This window comes from Melozone crissalis, unplaced genomic scaffold, assembly GCF_028551555.1.
Source record: "Melozone crissalis strain CALT ecotype California unplaced genomic scaffold, PUWL_Pcris_2 ptg000013l_1, whole genome shotgun sequence".
In the NCBI taxonomy this organism is placed as follows: domain Eukaryota; kingdom Metazoa; phylum Chordata; class Aves; order Passeriformes; family Passerellidae; genus Melozone; species Melozone crissalis.
Window position 1 is genome coordinate 41,291,209 of NW_026535791.1, and position 20,009 is coordinate 41,311,217.

General features: G+C 39.2%; 1 protein-coding gene across 1 annotated transcript; it reads right to left on the bottom strand.

The window, feature by feature from the left end:
* Window positions 1-1,048: 1,048 nt before the first annotated feature.
* Window positions 1,049-12,294, bottom strand: LOC128934148 (granulocyte-macrophage colony-stimulating factor receptor subunit alpha-like). The gene is made up of 11 exons (XM_054271549.1): window positions 12,207-12,294; window positions 11,899-12,035; window positions 10,810-10,930; window positions 9,417-9,546; window positions 9,150-9,325; window positions 8,158-8,297; window positions 6,456-6,488; window positions 5,448-5,577; window positions 4,742-4,835; window positions 4,026-4,107; window positions 1,049-1,492 (listed from the first exon to the last, which is right to left on the bottom strand). The coding sequence occupies exons 1-11, from the start codon at window positions 12,292-12,294 to the stop codon at window positions 1,430-1,432; spliced, it is 1,194 nt and encodes a 397-aa protein (XP_054127524.1). The 3' UTR covers window positions 1,049-1,429.
* Window positions 12,295-20,009: the final 7,715 nt, after the last annotated feature.

The window sequence follows — 20,009 nt, forward strand, 5'->3', positions numbered from 1 at the left end:
CAGGCAGGGCATTTGATGTTAACCCTGCCAGTCAGTTCTCTGAGGGAGCAGGGGAAGACATGTTGTCTATAAAAAAGCAGTAATCAGGTTTCTTTCTGTATCAGTGCCTTGCAAGGGCAGAGATGATTATGGGATACCTCCCTGTGAGCAAGCCCAAGCTTTGTGAGAGAAGCCAAATGTGGTTTCTTCAGCAGCCCCTGACAGGGAAGGACTTTCAAACCCAATCTCTCCTTCAGAACAAGGCTTAACCAAAAGAAATAGGAAAAGAAACAAAACCTCCCAAATTAGCTCTAAACCAGGACACAGAGTTAAACTCGAACTGCAATTTCCTTATGCTGTACATTGAATATTAACTAATTTGTGGTGTTCAGATTTTTTTTATTTTTAATATATGGCTTCCCTTAGTCATGCAGCAGCAATTTCCAGTGTGTGATGCAGTTTAGGGATGTAAGAGGCAAACAATAAATGAGACTTTTAAAAAAACCATTTGTTCTCTGTCTTATTGAAACACTGGAATTCATTCATTTTGAATAGTATAAACAGGAAAACATCCAGCATTTCTAAAAGAAAATACTGACATCTAAAGCCTATATTATTTTTAAAAGGTGTTGGAAGTAGCATTTGCACCCTTTGAAGGGAGAAACTAAAATGCATTTGTGAGGAAGTTTTACATTTAAGATCTAGCCATTAAATATTAGATTTTATTTCATTTCTCACAATTGTTAGATTTTTTTGAAGGCTTTCAATGCTATTTGTGTTACTGAAGTACATACTAAAACTGCACAGGATCACAGTGTTGCAGAGGTCTATTTACAGTTGCAATACTGAGCTCATGAAATGGCTGACTGAGACCAGTATAAATGATTACATTTGACAAGTATAATTTTATTTTCTGTTCTTGCATAAACTTAATTGCACATATTGGGATAGCTTGGTGGTACTGATTGGAAGACCAAAGAGCAAATTTTAACACATTCTAAATAGCTGGTTTGTGCTTTAGAAAATAACTGGGCATATAAAAATTAGTTGTGGCATTATACAGCAAGGCTGTCAGCCTACAGGAAATCATTATAATGGAGAGACAAGAAGCTTCATAGCAATGAAGACAAGAAGTAGCAGCTTTATTCTGGTTAAGAGGGCTTGTCTCACATTGTGAAGAACCTCTTAGCAAGGTTCAAGCATTTCTTCAAAGTAGGTGCTTGCAGAAAAGCTTAGTTGCCAGGCATTGTGGGTTTGAACAAAAGGAAAAGAACAAATTTCACTCATTTTTCTCCCTTTTTTTTAATCTGCTCCATTTAAGTGGATTTTAAGGAGGCACACAGTTCTATAGGTGTTTATATTCTTTTCTTGACTGGTTTGAAGTACTTGTCAGCAGGATCCATAATTTTCTTTCATGTTGGGGAATCAGGTGTGTTTTTGGAAAGTCGGATCACTCCTCAATTGTAGTTATTTTCTCAGTATGACTTTTTGTTGGTAGATTTACATATTCTGTCTAAAGGGAAAGAAAATTTTGTATCATGCAGTAGGCTACAAGTTGGTATCATTCTAAACATTAGTTTCAGCAGTACCAAAGGCATCCCATCTTTGTCTTTTAATACTTAATAAATGATTGCAAGACAGGAGAAAACAGTTTTAAGGACAGTTAAGGAATGTTTCAATATGTCTGAGCAGTACTAACTGTCAGCAGGAGGAAGAACAGAAGCTGGTTTAGACACTGGGCAACCTTAGAGAAAATAGAAGGAATTTATTCAGTCAGTATTGGCTGAATTTTCCATATGTAGGCATTGGCTTGGCATGTAGATAAAATATTTTAGTTGCTATCACACATTTTTACATTGGCTAACCTAGGGTTCTAGGAGAGTGCCTGCTGCTAGGTAAGATTGTAGTACTCATAGAGCACTTGGAGTTTAAAGTTTTGGGGGAAGATAAAAAGCAGGGCTTTGTGGTCATGGTGTTTTGGGCTACTTTACTGTTCTCCAAGGAAAATGCACAGAGTGTATCTTGCAAGTTCTTGGAATATATTTAACTCCAAGCAAGAGATGATAAAACTCGGTAACGATGAGGAAAGCAAATTAGGAGAGTGACTAGAAAATCATTGGTCTGTAGTAAGATGAGTAAAATAGAATGGATTAGAGGAGTGCAAGTTATCTGATGCACTGAATGATTTGGTAGGATCTTAAAGCAAATAAAATTGGCAGTTCTTTAATGTGAGTGTTTTAAGGATGCAGTGCAGAAAGTTAGGATTTTTTAATCATGAGCTTTTCCAGCTATCTCAGAAAAAGTTGTGTAATAGGAGAAAAGAATTAGAAAATGTGAAAGGTCGTTGAGTAAATAGAGGGAAAATGAGGAAATGCAAAATTTAAAAAGGTGTGATTAGCAAAGGATACTGCACGTTTCAAAACAGCTCAAAAATCCATTAGCACTAAATGTCAGGGAGAGTGTTTGCTATTCAGTGGAGGAGAGCTTTTGAAAATGTACTTTTTGTACTGTGTTATTTTAATAACTTTAAAGAATTACAACATTCAATCAATGTTAAAGGTACTGACTTTGGAGAGAAGAGGTAAAATAAAATTAGATTTTAAGAGTAGATCAAACTGTTTAAACATGTCAAAATCGTATGAATTATCTTCACAGCGGTGGTTGGCAAGTGTTAGGTAATGTGAGGGTTTCATTTAACTCTGGCAGCTGCTGCTGCTGCATTGCTCCCTGCATAGAAGTGCCTGAGCCACAGATTGCAGACCTCATCCACAAAGGCCTCTGGGTTGTAGGGGAATGATTTGAGTGTGTTTGGTAGTGTCTATGCACAGGAATTTGGAAGCCGCTCAAGTTCAGGAAAAGCAAGCAAGCACTATGCAATTTTACAAAAAGGGCTTGTTACTTTTCTAGCTATATTATTTAATGTGATGGACTGTGGACTGCTGCTGCTGCTCTGTAGCCTTAGCTCTGGCTGCCTGGTAGGAAGTGAGAAACCAGGTATTTATGACTTAAGGTGTATGAGGAAACCTATCTAAGTCACAGTCCTACCTACTTTCTGTGAAAGCCAAAGGTGGTAGGGCCAAACACAAATTAATCAGGACAGCAAGCTGGTATATAGTTATCAAAACTGGAGAGTTTTAGTAGTCAGAGATTTGGGTATTCTTTGTAAACAATTGAAGGAAAATATATGTGTCACTTTTGGAATCCTCATTGGAATGCATGGTGTTGCCCACTGAATTTTAGGCAATTAATGACTAACCTGATTTACTGACTTCAAGAATGTCTTTGCTTTAGCCAAGCATGAATGGTTTGAAGCCTGGTTGTCATGATGTGTGCAGATGGACAGAAGAGTTACTTGCTGTTGACAGTGTGCAAGTGTGTAAGATACTGTAAACAGGAAAGGAATAAGGGTTAAAAGTAATGGATTTTAGGTGCATTAAACCAAGCTATTAAAAAGGCTTTTTTAAAGTAAGGCTAAATAAACATGCAGAATAGGCTGCACAGGGATACTACAGTCAATTGGTCAAATACAATTTACACAAAACCCTGAAATTGCAAATCCTGTGTTGAAGCAAGAGGAAGGTTAGTTTAACTCCTAAGTCTTTCCAGCCTTGTTGATTTGCACTAAGTGTGACAGGATTTTTACATGGGTATAGGTCAGGTTTATGAAATATATATTCACATTATATTATGACCATTGGTGTTTGAAAACTAATGGAAATACTAATGGAAAATGTATCCTCACTTTGGGTCTTTTTAAAGTATGAACAGCAACCTTGCAAAGCTGGTACACATAGAAATTACAATAAATTTACACTCAGTAAAGGCGTATATTCTGATCTTAAAATATGTCTGCAAATATCTTCAGGACAATCTTTTGTTTCAGTGTTGGCATAGAGCATTTCAGGTTTCAAAGCAGAATAGCTTGCGTGACAGAAATTAGTTTTGGACCAAATGTTAACACTTCTTTTTATAAGTCAGCTCTTCTAGTCTTTGGCCTGTTGTGGTTTGTAGTTAACAAATTTGACTGAATTGAGAAGAAATCATACCTGGATATCTTCATCAGTTAATGCATTGAACTTGTCTCTTGGTTGTGGTATGGGAGGAAATAGGTTCTTGAAACTGCAGTACCTTTGGGTAGAAAATGGGATTGTGGAGAAGTTGAAAATTCTGCTAATATAACTTATACAAACTTTTTGTGGTGTAACTTAAGGACATTTTTTACTTTCAAGTATTAATATCTATTGCTCTACAAATTAAATGAGAAAATATTTTCAGTGGGGTAACTGGTGGATAACTATTATTACACTTAGCATTTGGGTTATTAAAATTTATTTTGTGATTAGAGTCACGGTAAATAAGTTATTAATAAATTACTTTGAATAAATCATGTGACATAACTTTCAGCCCTGAGTGAGAGGTTTTCTCAAAATAAGAATATGTTAATTTGGATTCCCTCTTGTCTGTACTGTATATAGCCAATGGCTTCAAAGCAACCTGGATGTTAAATGCTTAAACATAAGTACAAAAAAGCTTTTTTAGGATCTGGTAGAATCAATTACTTAATAACTTCAACATCCTTTCCCCCTTTTCCACTTAGTGATTTTGCATGCCAAAGGACCATCCACAGCAATCCTGGTGGTAATAGTTCATGACATTGACAGTCAGATTATTTTAATTTGCAGGTAGGAAAGTAGGAGGTTATAGGAATGTGTTTCATATAGATAATACTCTGTCAGTGTCTACAGAAAAAAAGTTGATTTACCTTTTGAAAAGACAATACAGGACAAGTGTAATTGAGATTGTTCCAAGTGCAATCAGAAATAAAATCACAAAAATAAAGTAATCTTTCCCTTGACCTGAAACAGGAAAGAGAAAGAAATATTTTAGCATGGTAAAAAGCTGCCTTTGTGACTGCATGATGCAATGAATGTGAATTTCACTACATTTCTTGGATGGTCTAAAGGACTTCAACTTGACTTCATTATAGAATTTTGTCCAAAAATGCAGATAGACTTGATACATTTTAAATATTTTCAAATGTTTTAAATTTAGAGAATAAAAATTTTGAGAACTTTTTTTTAAATTCTGGAAAGAGACAAGAATAAACAGACTTACAGAACAATTAATAGAGCAAAATTAGTGTAAAGGGTAAAAAGAAAGATGCAGAGGGAAGGGGATGATATTCATGTAGAAACTTAAGATAACAGAGAGGCAGCCTCATCACAGCAGACCAAAGACAAGGGTGGGTTTGTCTCTGTTTCTGTGGCCCTGGCATCTGAGCAGCTGCTGCCTTCACAATCCCAGCTAATCAAAGGCTCTCCTGCCAGAGTATTGGAGCTACTCCTCCCATTAATAAAATCCATCCAGTTCCTTCCATGTAATTGGATAAAAATTAAGATTTTATTCATTACTGTGAGGAAGAAAGGGAAGCAAACAAAGTAATAGTGGAAAAAAAATCATAGTCTTACCAAACTCAATGGGTTCACTCCATTCCCCCCAGTTTGAGCTGACAAGACAGTTTTTTCCACGTGCTCTGATTTTCAGAATGTATCTTTTTTTCTCATTGTAATTTTGGAATTCATATCTGTCATTCCTTACCTAAAAGGAAAGTGATCAGACTCTGCATTTCACCTCATAGGCAAACATTAACAAAGTTTTTGGGTAAATTTCCTGTTACGGTTTCTAAAAAAAAGAATTTGTAAGATTTTTTTAGGTTTGTACTATCTTGCCAGCAAAACTATCTGGTTTTTTAAGGTTATAGTTTTTTTTAAGTTTATTTTGTCTTTGATTTCTTTTCTTATGCTTTATGGACACCTTTTTTTTTTTTTTTTTTTGGTGTCCTTGTTTGTGGACCCTAAAGAAATCTGAAAGACACAAAGCAGAGATTGGAGAAGTAAACTGTGTACTGTAAACTCCCCTTGCAACCTTCATGGAGATTAAACAGGTGTGGATGGTGTTGGTCATTGCTAAAAAGATATAATGTTCCTGAGAGAATACAATGACAGATTAGTTACTTTATACAAAGTTTGGAATCTGTCAAGCCCTTCCAAGGCTTAGAAGACCACTCATTTGTTGAGGGCAGACTGACAGTATTTATTAAATTCCCCAGGTTTTGAAGATTGTTGTGCTCCCTTTGCCTAGCTGTCTTGAGCTATCAGTGATATTATTCCAATAATATGAAAGAGTGTTTCAGGTTTTTAGCAAGCAAAATGTCACATCTGTCATTAACAAAATCTATTTGTGCAATGGATGGAATGTATGAAGTTTTGTGAAATGCATGGAAAAATTTGCCTACTCCATCCAAAATGGATATATTAGGTTTACACATAACGATATCACAGGAACATATTTTTCTGAATTCTCATTGCTACATTGATACAAAACCTGTAGTTCTATAAGTAAGTGTATTTTCTGTAATGGTATTTACATGCTTAAGTAGGCAAAAGTACAAATTTGTATGTGACAAGAATACTTACACGAGGAAGCTTTTTCTCTTCTGTGGGCTCATCCTGCAAAACAAAGACAAATCTTAATTTTTATTATTTTTTATCAATCAAATATTTCTCTAGATTGTTCTCATTTTCTTGCTTTTGAAGACCATAAGTTATTTTCAACTGAAAAATCAATCAGATAATATTCTCCAGTAATGTCCCTGAATTTTATTCAGTTTTGTCTTCCTACATTTCCTTTTAGAAAAGGAAGGAAATATTAATTATTTAACAGTAGATGTGAGAAGCTGTATTTACCACTTAGGGTATTTTAATACACACTATGCATTCTCATCCATATCCAAATTACACAAGCAATCACATCATCCTACAAACAGAGCAGATCTGGAACCTGTGATTTCACAATAGTTTGTGAAAATTGATGTGAATAGTGAATTTGCCCTCCTTCCTGTCAAAGTCTCTGATAGACTTATCCATGCTCAGGGGCTTTCTGTGAAGAGCTGCTTACACATTCTATGCAATCAAAATTTAATTAAATTGAATCAAACATTGACCTGGATCAAAGAACCTGAAAATTTTGAAGAAAAGGATAGGTTCAAAAATGAGTGAACAAATTCAACAGCAGTGACTTTTAGTCAGAAAGCATTGAAAAGCTGAGGTCCTAGAAACATCTATCACATGTAATATCAGCATAGCCAGAATTATGGAAAAGTCAGAAAGGTATAACTGGAAGGAATGTCTCATTACAGAAAACACACCCACAGTGTGTCTTTGACTGTAAAGCAGACTAGCATTTCCCCATCACTCACTGTCAGCTGAGTGCTTTTAGCTTAGGATGTGATGGAACTCATCAGCCTGTGCTGGGAATGAGCAGGGTGCAAATGAGTTGCCTAAACCTTAGGTGTGTAGTGCTGCTTCAGCTGTCTAACCTCTGTTGGTGCCTCCTGGAAGGTGTGAGCTGTAGCTGCCATCTCCATGTCAGTGCTGCTGGTACCTGCAGCACCTCAAGGGCTGTGAGGCACCTGCTGCTCTACAGCAGGGAGCCCTGATGGGCACTGACCCTTAGGAGATATCCCTGCTCCTGTGCAGACACCTACATTAAGGTGTCTCAGTCTAGGAGATGAATTTCCTACTCAGATGTAGAAATCTACACTGAACCCCACCCATTCTGATTGTGGCGCAGGAAACAAGACTTAATACGTATTTCTTTCAAATAAATGTTTTGGCAATATTGCTATATTGTGATCTATATATTCATGTAGAACTTCATAAGCATTTCACACAAGATCTTACTGTCAATCATGCCAACCAGCTGGAAAGCAGCATTGCTTCAATTGCTCCTTGTACCAATAGGTACCAAGGTAAATACTATTAATGCGTGGAAGATACAGAATCCAGGTAATCCAAACAGCCTGCAAGCTTGTTGGTCTTGTTTTTAAGAAAAAAATGAGATTTATGATGTGTTGCTTTATTGCAGTTGTATATTTATGTTTAACCCTTAGCTGGTCTTTCCTGTAATGGTCTTGTGGCTGAGCAGTTGCTACCATAGTAAGCCTCTGAGCTGCAGAAGTTCATGACAGGTGGGATATGAGACCAGGAAAACTGTAGCAGGAGGAAACTACAGCTTATGAGAGAAAAATTAACAAATAAAGAAGTCAGAAATGTACGTATTATAGATATGCATGAGTGTAGGTACGGTACCAAACATAAACCAAGAAATTGTTTTTACCTTATTTTGTATGCTAATTTCATACTGAAAACACTTTGTGTTATCCACATGACTTGTAAGGGGTGGTTGCCACATAATTATGCAACCCATAGGATCTCTGGTACAATGGGCAGTGACATTTAATGGAGCAGTGAGTATTTCTGGGGAAAAAAATGGAATAATTAATATAGACATGGTCAGTAAGCAGCTACAACTCACAGCAAAATGCATGTGAAGGTGAGGCAGCTGATGTACAGCTGTGGGCTCCTAGTGCTAACTGAAGTTATCTGGTAAACAGCAGTAAAATACCTAACCAAAACTTGAGAGTATATCACTGCAGTTTTTGGACATCTGAAGTAAATGAAGCTCATGTAAAGAAAAGGTATGAAAGATTTTGTGTAATTCACTAGTGCAATCAGCAGAGTGCCATTTTCTTCTACATCTGTTTTCCAACCTCACATTGACAATGCAAGTTTCCATGGGAAAAAGGAAGGAAGTTTTTTTTGTGTGTGGTATTATTCATGATGCATTCAAGACATCTGAATTGGAGTGCCTATAATATAGTTGACTCAGTGTGACCTGATTTCTCTTGGGGCTTAAACACCTAACTCAGAGAGGTACCCACATATTTAACTAAAAGAGTCCTAATTTGGAAGCTGAACCTCACTCTGGTTTTAGGACATGTAGCTCTTGTGGCTCTCAGAGAGGTGTGAAATTATGGGATGGTAAAATAAGCCCTTAGGAGAGGTGGCCTTAAAAATCTAACCATTGTGTTTCGTTACTTGGAATCCATGACTGTGTGCACACCTCTTGTCTCAGCAGTTTTTTCAGGCTGCCTCTGCTTGTTTTAGTCAAGTTTTGGAGCTGTATTCTGTCAGCTGTTGGAAGCAAAGTCTGCCCTGCAGTGCAGATCCTACAACAGCTGCACTTTGTTTTAATATGCTTTTCAAGAAAAATTCCCCACTTCCTTATTTTATAAAAGAGTAATAAAGATAAAATGCTCAATTACTTACCAATGTTATACAGGTCAATGTACTCATCATAGAACTGGATCAGGGAGTTGTTGCTAGACCCATTCACCAGGAAGTAAGCTTTTTCAATCCCTATGCTCACGTTTTGGAAGATGCATCCCACATTTCTGAAATTTTCATCTTTAATGTAAAGCTCACATTCCATCTCCTCTTCACCTCTGCATATAGCGAAGTATTTTAGTTAAACATGAGCACTGTGATGTACTGAGCGAGAATTCAGACTTCCCTGTCTCAAGCAGACCTACTTACCTTGACTGCTGCCAGTAGAGAAAATACTGTGTGTCTGCTGGAGCATCCCTTCCTGCCTGCCAAGTGCAGTTCATGAAGAAGATGTTATAAATCACACAGGAGAAGTTTTCAATGGCTGAGCCCTTCATGCCTGCAAACACAGGAATATCCATGGTGAGGAAAATTCATGTGAGTCCTCCAAGCTGGAGGATCATGGCACACACTCAGCTATGCTAGACACCTGCTGCTATTGCTTGGGTTAGGAGTGACAACTGAGAGAAAACTCTACTCTCACTCCACTTTAACTGCCTCTGAACTGTGAAACCTGTCAGTGAAGCATTCCACAAGTAAAGGAAGGCACATTGCCTTTTAATACCATCCATGCTGCTACAAAGATAAGTATTTCTCCCTTTGCAAGTAACACCCAGGAAACTACTCCTGACATGTTTACACAGAGTATTTAAAAAGCTGAGACTTTTAAAGTGAGGTTGGACTTTTTCCTGCTCTCCAATCAAGCAGGCTTCTCCTTAGTTCTTTCCACCTTCATGTGGGTGACAGTGACTTGTTCTTTTGTTTTCTGGAGCACATTGAAACAGGAACCTCGTTGCTTTTGGAGGTTCCTCATGGCTGGGCTGGGCAGGCATGCTCAGCCTCTTCCTCTCTTCTTCAACCACTTTTCTGCTTCTTACTGTCCTATGTCCTAAATCCAGTGAGAGCCTGGAGGCTTCCTGTGCTACTGACTCCATCCCTCTCCAGTGCCCAATAAAGAGGGCAACCTTATGGAAGAGCAGGGGAATCCTCTGGGAAAGCTGCACACTTGGAAGGCAGGGGAGGCACACAAGTTTTGGGTGTTCTGGCTTGTATTTTGAGGGTCACCATGAATGTTTCTGCTGACAAATCCACAGGAGGAGAAGATCAGCGAACATTTTCCCTGCTCAGACATGAGAAAGCTGCTAATCCATCACTTCTGTCATGTCTGAAATACCCCAGTTACACACAACTGCTGCACCCCTGGTGGCTGGGGAATTTTAATGGAGAACTCTGAGCTGAGAAGGAAGGCAAAAATGGGTCACAACAGTCAAACTCATCAACAGTCCAGTAAGTACTAACATTTTAATTTGCAACAGCCAGAAGGGTTATTTGACTCCACCCTTAAACCACTGTAATTTATTAGCATTTTGGAGCCTTAGTATAAAAGAGAAGAGTGCATTTATGGATACATTTGTTGTAATACATCTCTTGCAGAATGATGGAGACATTTATTACAGAGCAAATAATTTTAACAGATCTGGAAAAAAAAGCTTTTAATAGAAAATATAGCAGTTGCCTACTATGTAAGTAACTGTTTCTAAGGCAGTGTTTACCTTTAAAAGATTGCAAGTGCATAAAACCTTAGCCAGACCACATACATTACCTCCAGGGAGAAAGCTGCATTGTTTTGAGATGTTTGTGTTTGGCACTTCAATGACAAAGGTTAGCCCTTTGTGCACAGGCATGTGTAGTTCCAGTGGAAAGCTGCATAGTGGACTATCCACCTGTAAAGAGAATATGGTATTTTATTTCTCTGCTTTTTCTCTTCTGATGTTAGATGAGGCTGGCTATGCAAGTGCAACTCAGGACTGCAATTCCATGTATATGCATGTATTTGGTACAAAAACCAGCTCTCTCCTTTAGCACTCAAGGGTGATATAGAATGGAACTGAGGAATCAAAAACATAACTACACAAAAAGCTTTGCAGCTCAGGAGTTGGATGCTACACTAGTGTGTAAGTATTTTAGGAGTGGCATAAAGAAAATGGCAAATACATAGGGGAGCCACAAAGGAATTTAATCAAAAGATTAAGCAAAACAAAAGTCCTCATCTGACCTGCTCAGGGGTTAAAAACTGTCTGTGGTGTTATACATATAATCTTCCATAAAGATGTGATGTATTTTGTACCATGTATTTCTAAGGCACCTGCTTTGCTAGGCTGAATAAGCCATCTTTATCTCTGTTGAGCTTCCTATTTTACTCTTTTGATAATGTGGGTTTATAACATAGCCTGTGCTACAGGCAGGATCCAGTTTACTGGGAAACAAGTGAAGAATTTAAGATAACCATAATCCATGGCAGTGTTTCTGGGATTTTTTTTTTTTTTTTTTTTTGCGGGAGGTCTCTTGCTATGTCTCTTTAAAGTCTCTAGAAGTCTCACTTAATCTCACAGCCCCTTTTTTTCAGCAGCTACATCCCTACTCATGATTCAACATAGCTGCAGTTCAGGCTATCACTTTCTTCCTGTCAGAATTTCAATTCTTTAGTATGCATTGGGTGCTCATCTCACAGTAAATACACCCAGGCATTGCTGATGGCTTCCCACAGCCCCCAAGAGATCAAGCTGTAGACTGCAAACAGCCACATGTCAGATGTCATCTGCAACATTCATTTTTTTCAATGTAAGTGAAATTGATAAAAGGACAATTATTGATAAAAACAATTATTTCTCTCAATGAATAGCAAGTTTACCTCTGTGTCTATATATTCCATGCCTCTGTCCATGATGATGCATCTGTACTCAGAGAAGTTCCTGCTGCTCTGCCAGGACAGCTCCATTTTTCTCCAGTCCACACTCACATTTGTAATAGGTGATTCCTGAGTCTCTGCTGAAAGTGTTGCAGCATAAGTTGAGTAAGGATATGCTATTGCCTTGGTTGAATACAGAGGATGGTACCTGTCAGGCTTAAGATAGCAATTGCCAGTTTCATTGCAAGCATCTCTGAAAAATGAAGAGTTAAACCTTGTTTCTCACATTATATCTGCAAAAATGTACTTACACTCCATACACTGGATGTCAGCATGCAAGGGATGAAACAGCATCATATACCACAAAATCACACAAATGAGTCCAGGAGCATCAAACATATTTCCTTCTCTGGAAAGAGACAATGAAACCTTCAGAAGGAAAAAGGAGAATATTAAAAAAAAAAAAAGGAAAATAATGTTGAAGTGTATTTTGGTTTTGCAAAACTTAATTTTTTTAAAATATTCTTTAGAAAAGCCAAGCACAGGATGAGCTTCAGGCACCTCTTCTTTGAACTAACTGAATAGCCATGATACTGCCCACAACAAAGTAGTTTGAGATAAAGAGGCCATGGACTCTCATGATGATAACTACACTCACTGTTTTCAGTGCAGAGACCATGACTGACAATTACTTTTTCCCACATATCTATCCCAACTGCACCATCAGAAAGGTTTTCTTGCTTTCTGATCATGAGAACATCACAATGCTGTGCTTTGCATTAGCAGCTAGATTGGTGTTGACAACACAGCAGTGTTCCGGCTGCTGCTGAGCAGCGCTGGCACAGCACCAGGGCTGTCTCTCCAACCCCATCCCACCAGCTCTGCAGAGGCCAGTGGGACAGGGGTGAGCCAGAGGCTGGGAGGGAACATGGCCAGGACAGCTGACCCCAGCTGATAGGGATATCCCATATCGTATGGCATCATGTTCAGCAATAAATCCTGGGAGAAAGGAGGATTGGGATGGGATGAGGCATTTTTGTCCAGACATTTCACTTCCAAAGAAACTGCCATGTGTACTGCAGCCCCCTGTCCCAGGGAATGGCTGGATATTGTGTGCTGAGGGGAAGTAGAGAATAAGGAAGAGAGGGGAGTGAGAGAGCAGCTTGGTGGGCAGCTGGTGGCCAGCCAAGGTCAGGGCACCACAGTGTTTATTCCTGTCACAAATGGGTCTCCACTTTTCCAACTACATAACTCCCACTGGTCTTAGAGGTTTCCATCCATACAAAATAGTCTACTTCAAATTTTATCTTGCTTCAGGGTTAGAAACCAAGGAGTCAGATGTTCCAGATCACTGTAGGCAATTTAAATTTCTAAGGAAGTGTGAGCACCTGCAAAGGATGACTCTACATTCGTTCATGTGGTATGGAGGACTGAGCAAAGCTAGTCAAACACTGGCATCAGCTCTTATCAAACATTGCTCATCTTATGACAATTTTCCTTTTCTCCAAGGAAGTTAAAACTCTTTGGAAAAGATTTCTCTATTCCCAGCTTTTTAAATTTTTTTTTCTACATGAAGAAGCAACTCTGGTTAAATTTTCATTTGCTTTAGCACTGCTGAGCAGCGCAACTTTGTAGCTGCAATTTTCTTGCTAATAGATAGTACTAAGGATAATTTTAAAACTGAATTAAATTCTTACAAACTCAAGAAAAAGAGAAACGTGGTAATATTTTGTTACTAATCAGCCCTTCTATATTAATTTTTATGGTTATGTCAGGATGCTGATTTCAAACTGACTCCACTTGTGGTGAAAGCAAAAACCACCCTGATGTTCCAAGTCATTCCGTAACCTTGAATATTTTCAGAAGGCGTGTCACATTTCCTGGAAATTGGCTTGATGTGACATTTCCATCACATCCCCAGGACTGAAGCTGGGCCTTGGGGTTGCAACAGAGACAGACTCTTCACTGTAACCTGCTTATCTCTTGCAGCATTCATATTTGTAAATCATCATTCTGCAGTAAGGATGTGGCCTAGGCTGCTGGGAGGCGATACTGAAGAATCTCAAGTACAAGCAGTATGGAGGACTGGGCATTGAATGCTCTGTGAGATATTGTCTCAATAGTTATTTCCCCTTTCCCACGCTCTCAGGGACCACCCCAGCAATGCACGTGAGAACATTGAGACCTGTTGTCCTTCCAGTTAGCCTCTTAATCATATTTTCTCTGTTTTGGCCATTCTGTTCAGTCACTCAACACTTTCCCCTTCCTTTCCTCATGTTCCTTTTCTAGGCATTTGTTTTCCTATTCTTTGGCAACTGTCTGCTCACCTTTCCTTTATTTTCTGTTTCATTTTTCTTGTGATCTCCCTCTCTGTTCTGATTACTCCTGTTCTTTCAAAATCTCCCTCAGGTTTTCTACACATGAGTGCAGCCCCATATTGCAGGTATCCTTCCTGCTTTCTCATGGAAATGCTTATCTGGGACACTGCCATGGGAATCATCCACAGCCCTCTCTGCTTAGAGAAGTGTTTGCTGGTATCATTGTCTCCACACTCTGGCATTTCATTGGATATGCAGTGGGAAAAGCAGGGCCTGTAAGCATTGCCTTTCCTCATAAGAAATGGCCATTCCAGCTGAATGCCCCAACACATAGCCAGGTGCTCTGTTTTTTCTCTGCTTCAAGGCAGGATGGGCGATGAAGGAGCTGTGGTGAGGCCTGAGACATTCAGCTGAGAAATCCAGACCTTCTGTACAGTGGCCAAACAAGTGGCTCCAATCATATTTTTAGGAATTTCCAATTGTATTTTTAGGAATTTTCTGCCTCCAGGACCTCCACTCTCTCCCAGACTGGTCTTCTTCAGACAGGTGTGGTAAAGCTCTCTCTGGACTGAAGTCACCTCAGTATTGAAGATGCCAGAAAGAACACTCATGTCAAAATGATTGTGAGTGTTATTTGGAGGATCAGACCAGAAGAACCATACATATTCTGCTGTGAGCAATATGTCCTCATATTTCATCAAAATAGAACTTATTGAGATGAAAATGCCCAAACTGGATTATTTTTTTCTGCCTTTCTTCTTTCCTCTTTCTCCCCTGGGCAGCCTCAGAAGTGTGTGTGTACCCTGCTACACAGGGGAGAGCCCCAGGGGTGCTCAAGCACCTGTTTTCCAGACACCTCAACTCTTAGCTCACTCCAGGGCAGTTTGTTATAAGCCCAGTCTATCCACCTTACCAATGTGTCAGAAATAAAATACTGTCAGGTAGCCTGTAGTGGTTTCCACAGAAATCATGCACTAAATACTGACTTAAGCACTCTCAATTCTTATCCTCTCAGTCTATTGTCTTTGCTCTTAGGCTGTGAGCGCAGGATGGCACCAGAAAATGTCACCTGAGGCCAGTGACTTATTTGCTTCAGTGTCTCTGGGAAAATTACTCCTGCCCATGACACTCTTCCAGAAATGAAACTTTATATTTTACTCATATGGTAATGTGAGGATAAAGGGATACTTATACATTGCCGAGATATGGAGAATATCATACACTGGCTAAACCTTCCGGAAGCATTGAAATAGGAATAGAAATCTTACAATGCATGCCAAGCAATGTTATTATCAAATTGCTGCCTAAATACAACTATTTCAGTTTTTAGATCAGTATTCTGATTCCTGTGGACGATACAAAACTGGGAGAAGTGGGTGCTATGTGACTATCTTTGCTTCAGAGGGACCTGGAGAAGCCGGAGAAATGGGACGACAAGAACCTTTTGGAATTCAGCAAAGGAAGGTGCTGAGTCCTCTGCTTGGGGAGGAATACCCCCTGGCACCAGCAGAGGCTGAGATCCACCTGGAGAGCATCTTGCAAAGAGCACAGGCTGACCCAGGGCCGATGGTGTGCCCTTGCAGAGCAGAAGACCAAAGGCACCCTGGGCTGCACGAGGCAGAGCGCTGCCAGCATGACAGGGGAGGGTTCCTGGAGTGCCCAGTCTTGTTCTGGGATCCCCAGCAGAAGAAAGACATGGAGCTGCAGGAGGGAATCCAGCAAAAGGGCTCTGACACATGAGAAGAGGCTGAGAAATATGGGGTTGTTCATCCCAGAGAGATGAAGGCTCAGCAGGATGATATCCATGTGCCTAAATACGCAGCTGTGAGGAATGACGAAGAGCCAGGCTCTGCTCAGTGGTGACAACTGGCCGGACAAGAAGCAATGGGCAAAAACTAAAATCATGGAAATGCAATTTAAACACAAGAAAACACCCTTTACTGTGAGGCAGTCAACACCTTGAACAGGCTTTCCAGGAAAGCTTTGAAGTCCCCAGTGTTGGAGATACTGACTGGACAAAGCCCTGAACAACCTGCTGAGACTGACCCTGATCTAAGCAAGGATTGGGAAAGGACAATTTCCAGAAGTGCCTTCCTGCCTCATCCATCCCATGATTTTGTGATTTACTTTTTTCTCCCCCCAAGAAATAGAAATCTACCTATTTCTAGTTAATTTATAGAAAGGGTACAGAAAATAGCATTTCTTTCAGTTATTGAAAAATAGATGTCAGATAAAAAATGTCAAATAGTGCAATATATATAACAGACATTTCATAGTCTTCCTTGGATCTTGCACAAATCTTTAGAAATTTTGTATTTACACATTTCTACTTTTAATCAAATAGGTAAAAGAATCCTTGAAATATTCTATAGAATTCCTTAAACTCGAAGGACACTAATTTGTACATGTGCAAATTTGTACATGTGCACATTTTGTACATGTGCAAATATGACTGTACCAACAATGCCTAGAAAATATTTGTATCCTGCAAAAAACCTTCTGTGGCACTAAAAAAATCAACACACAACATAGAGAGACTTACCTCCTCTTGAAAAACTCTCCTAATTTTTCTTGTTTGATTTTGGTTCACAGCAACAAGGACGCTTTAACGTGTAGTTGTAGTCACATGCAGGAATTTGGAAATGTTCTGCTCTCCCTGTTTGCTTTGCTTTACTGCATGACTGCAGTATTAAGTAAGAAATGCTGCAAGTTAGAAAGCTGGTCACTTTATCATTTCCCTTACTGCTTTTGAGCTTCCTTAAGTTTCCTGATTGGCAGATGTTAACAATTTCACACGAAGAGATCATGCAACTAACTCTTCCTTCCTGTTATATCTGATGAACTAAGCATTAATAGTCACAACATGCAAACACATTACCCAAAAATACATAAATACTCAGCAGGGTCACAGTATATCAACATGCTCATAGAAATATCACCTCTGTATATAAACATATTTTCATAAATAATATGTTCTGGAAATAACAGCAGTGTTGGGTCTTGTTTAAAGTGACTGCCTGTCTATGCTGGTTATGGCCCCTACAGAGGCCCAGGTTCTCCTTTGAGGAAGATCAGTGCTTAGCAGGTATGTACAAACAGCCAAGAAAGTTCTGTCTTGTATATTTGCAGGCAAAGAAATGCCAAGGAAAATACCAGACCCAAATTTCTGAACTTTCTCACTGCTGACTAGGGGTTGTTTTTGTTTGGTTCATCTTAGTCTACAGTATCATGTTAGGTGAAAAGGTGCCTGACTGCAGAAATTAAAAGAAAATGTCCAAAGCATTTACTGAATAACATAATGCTACATTTGCAAAAATCTTTGCAGTCATGTAAGTATGAGAGGCACAATCCATTTTATTTGCTTTAACTTTCAGCAACTTCAGATGTGGCTGAAGGGACTGTTAATCACTTCCCCATTTGTTTTACATGACATCTGACATGCAATTATGTAATCTGCATGTAATGAATTTTTTTTTTTTAATTTTCCTGCTGTTCTTGGGTGCTTTTAGCAAACAGGAGTTCATTTAACCCCTCCCTTCCACTCCCAACACAGGCACAATAGCAGGAAGGTGAAGAATTCCCTAGGCTTCTAAGGTGTGAGGAAAGATCCTTAGTAGTTTGTCTGCTAAAGGAAGAACTATTCTTAACCCTGGTATCATTGAACCAAAATTGTAGAGTGGGTTTGTTTGTTTGTTTGTTTGTTTGTTTGTTTTGCTAGTGTACATGCCCAGATCCACCAATAGCAAAGTACAGACTTCAAATTTTAAACTTCCTTGCCTTTCAGTTCACACTGCTCAGTTTTGCCCACCTTTGCCCAGTGGTTCCCACTAGAAGGACATGTTAATAGTATTTTCCTTTTCAAATCCTTGGGTGAAAACACCTGAAATGAGTAACAGTTTAGCCACAGCATGTGTGAGGCAGAGCTCAGCTGCAGAATTTTGTCTCTAGAACCACATACTGGCATTGGCTCAGTCCTTGTCAGCTTTTTCAGTACCTTGGGAACAGGACATGCGTGTTTCAAATCTTCTACTCACTAAAGCATTTAATTTACTTATTTTAGGCAGCCTAAAAGAAGCACATCCAGTACATGTGTAGTACCAGTTCAGTGTGATCTGAAATTGTCCATTCATCAGCTGTGCTCTACTTGGGCACCACCACCCACCTCAGTGACCACTGCCAACTTGACTAACTTTTCTGAAGCATCATCCTGCCATGTCACAAATATTTGTGATGCAAGGTGTGTGTCTGTGTGCCTGATTAATTTTGATGAGGGGATTTGCATGCTGTTGTGTCTGGTGAGGTTCTAGGTGATGTGAAGATGGTATTACAGTGTCACCTGACCAGTGCCTTCAGGCTGCCCAAACAGTGGCTGAATTAGTTTTATCTGATCCATTTGTAAGCCATATGAGGAGTGGTTCATCCTCCCTGGAAGTGTTCAAGAAATGACTGGATGTGGGACTGAGTTGCATGGCTTTGTTGAAAAGGTGGTGGTGTTAGGTCAAGGGTTGGACTCAATGCTCTTGGAGGTCTTTTTCAACCTTTATAATTCTGTGATTCAGTGATTTTGCATTGTAGCCTGGACTACTTCATCAGGGTTCTGTCTGTAACACCTTTCCTGAATCAGTTGAATACGTTGTCCATCTCCAGGAGAAAACAGAAAACAAATGAGCAGTTTGTTTAGGCTCTACTTAACAAGACCCCCATGCCATCTCTTGAGCGTCTTGATACTTTTAGTATACTTTACTATTCCCTTCCTCAGGCAGAGCTGAACAACTGAATGGTTGTTCATAGATCATGGCTAGGTTTTGGTGGACTGGAGCCAAACTATGCCTCACTCTGGCAATTTTGCCCAAGAGGAGAGTTGCTGTGCAAGGTTATATAAACCAGTGCAGCCTGTTACAGCCCCACCACCCTTTTAGCAAGTTATTGTGAGCATTTCCACTCTGACCACTGCTGCATACTGGGAAAAATACACAAATGGTTTACAAGTATGTCCAGCATGAATTCAGCCTCTTTTGGAAATTTGTTTTGTTGTTCTGACCTGCTGCAAAAAGCTTCCCAGGTGAGTCTTTGACCAGAATGTAATCATTAACTGTGTCAAAGGCAATAGGTGTGCCAAGAGCTGTTTGTGTTCAGCCACGGTATAAGCTGGAGAAAGCACAGCACTGGAAGGCTCCCCAGCACTGGAACATGTCCAGGAACAACTGTTCCCAGCATTAGTTCAGCCAGGATTTACAAGTAATGTCCTGAACAGCTCCTGGACATAGTCCAGAGGTTAGCTCAGGCCAGGGCTAATTTCTAAAGGTAGTTTGCATGTGTCCACTTCATTTAGGGGTTTAAGAATGTGTGTGGACTCTTATACATAAATTGGCCCCTGTGCAATAAAATAGTCCCAGGAATGTTTATCTAATAATAAAACATCTAGTACCATTATAAAATTAGTCTAATAATCCAATAGCTATGCTCAAATGTCTAGTGTAAAAATCTGAATTAATCTAATTTTTCTAGTTGCCCATGTGTACTTGAAGAACTCCAAAGAAATTTCTAGTATGAACTGCCCCATTTTTGACAGTGAAAAATGAAATTCAGGCATCAGTATTTAAAAAAATTTATTCATCTCAATAAATTAATAATTAATCTTTTTAATATGAGACAGAAAGACAATTATTTTTCCTAAAGATTAAAACATAACTAAAACTTGTCGAATAAAATATCCCAATCATATTTACAAAATAGAAGATATCCAATAAGGACAACTTACCCAAACAGTTAAAATTAGCCAAAACTAAAAGCAAA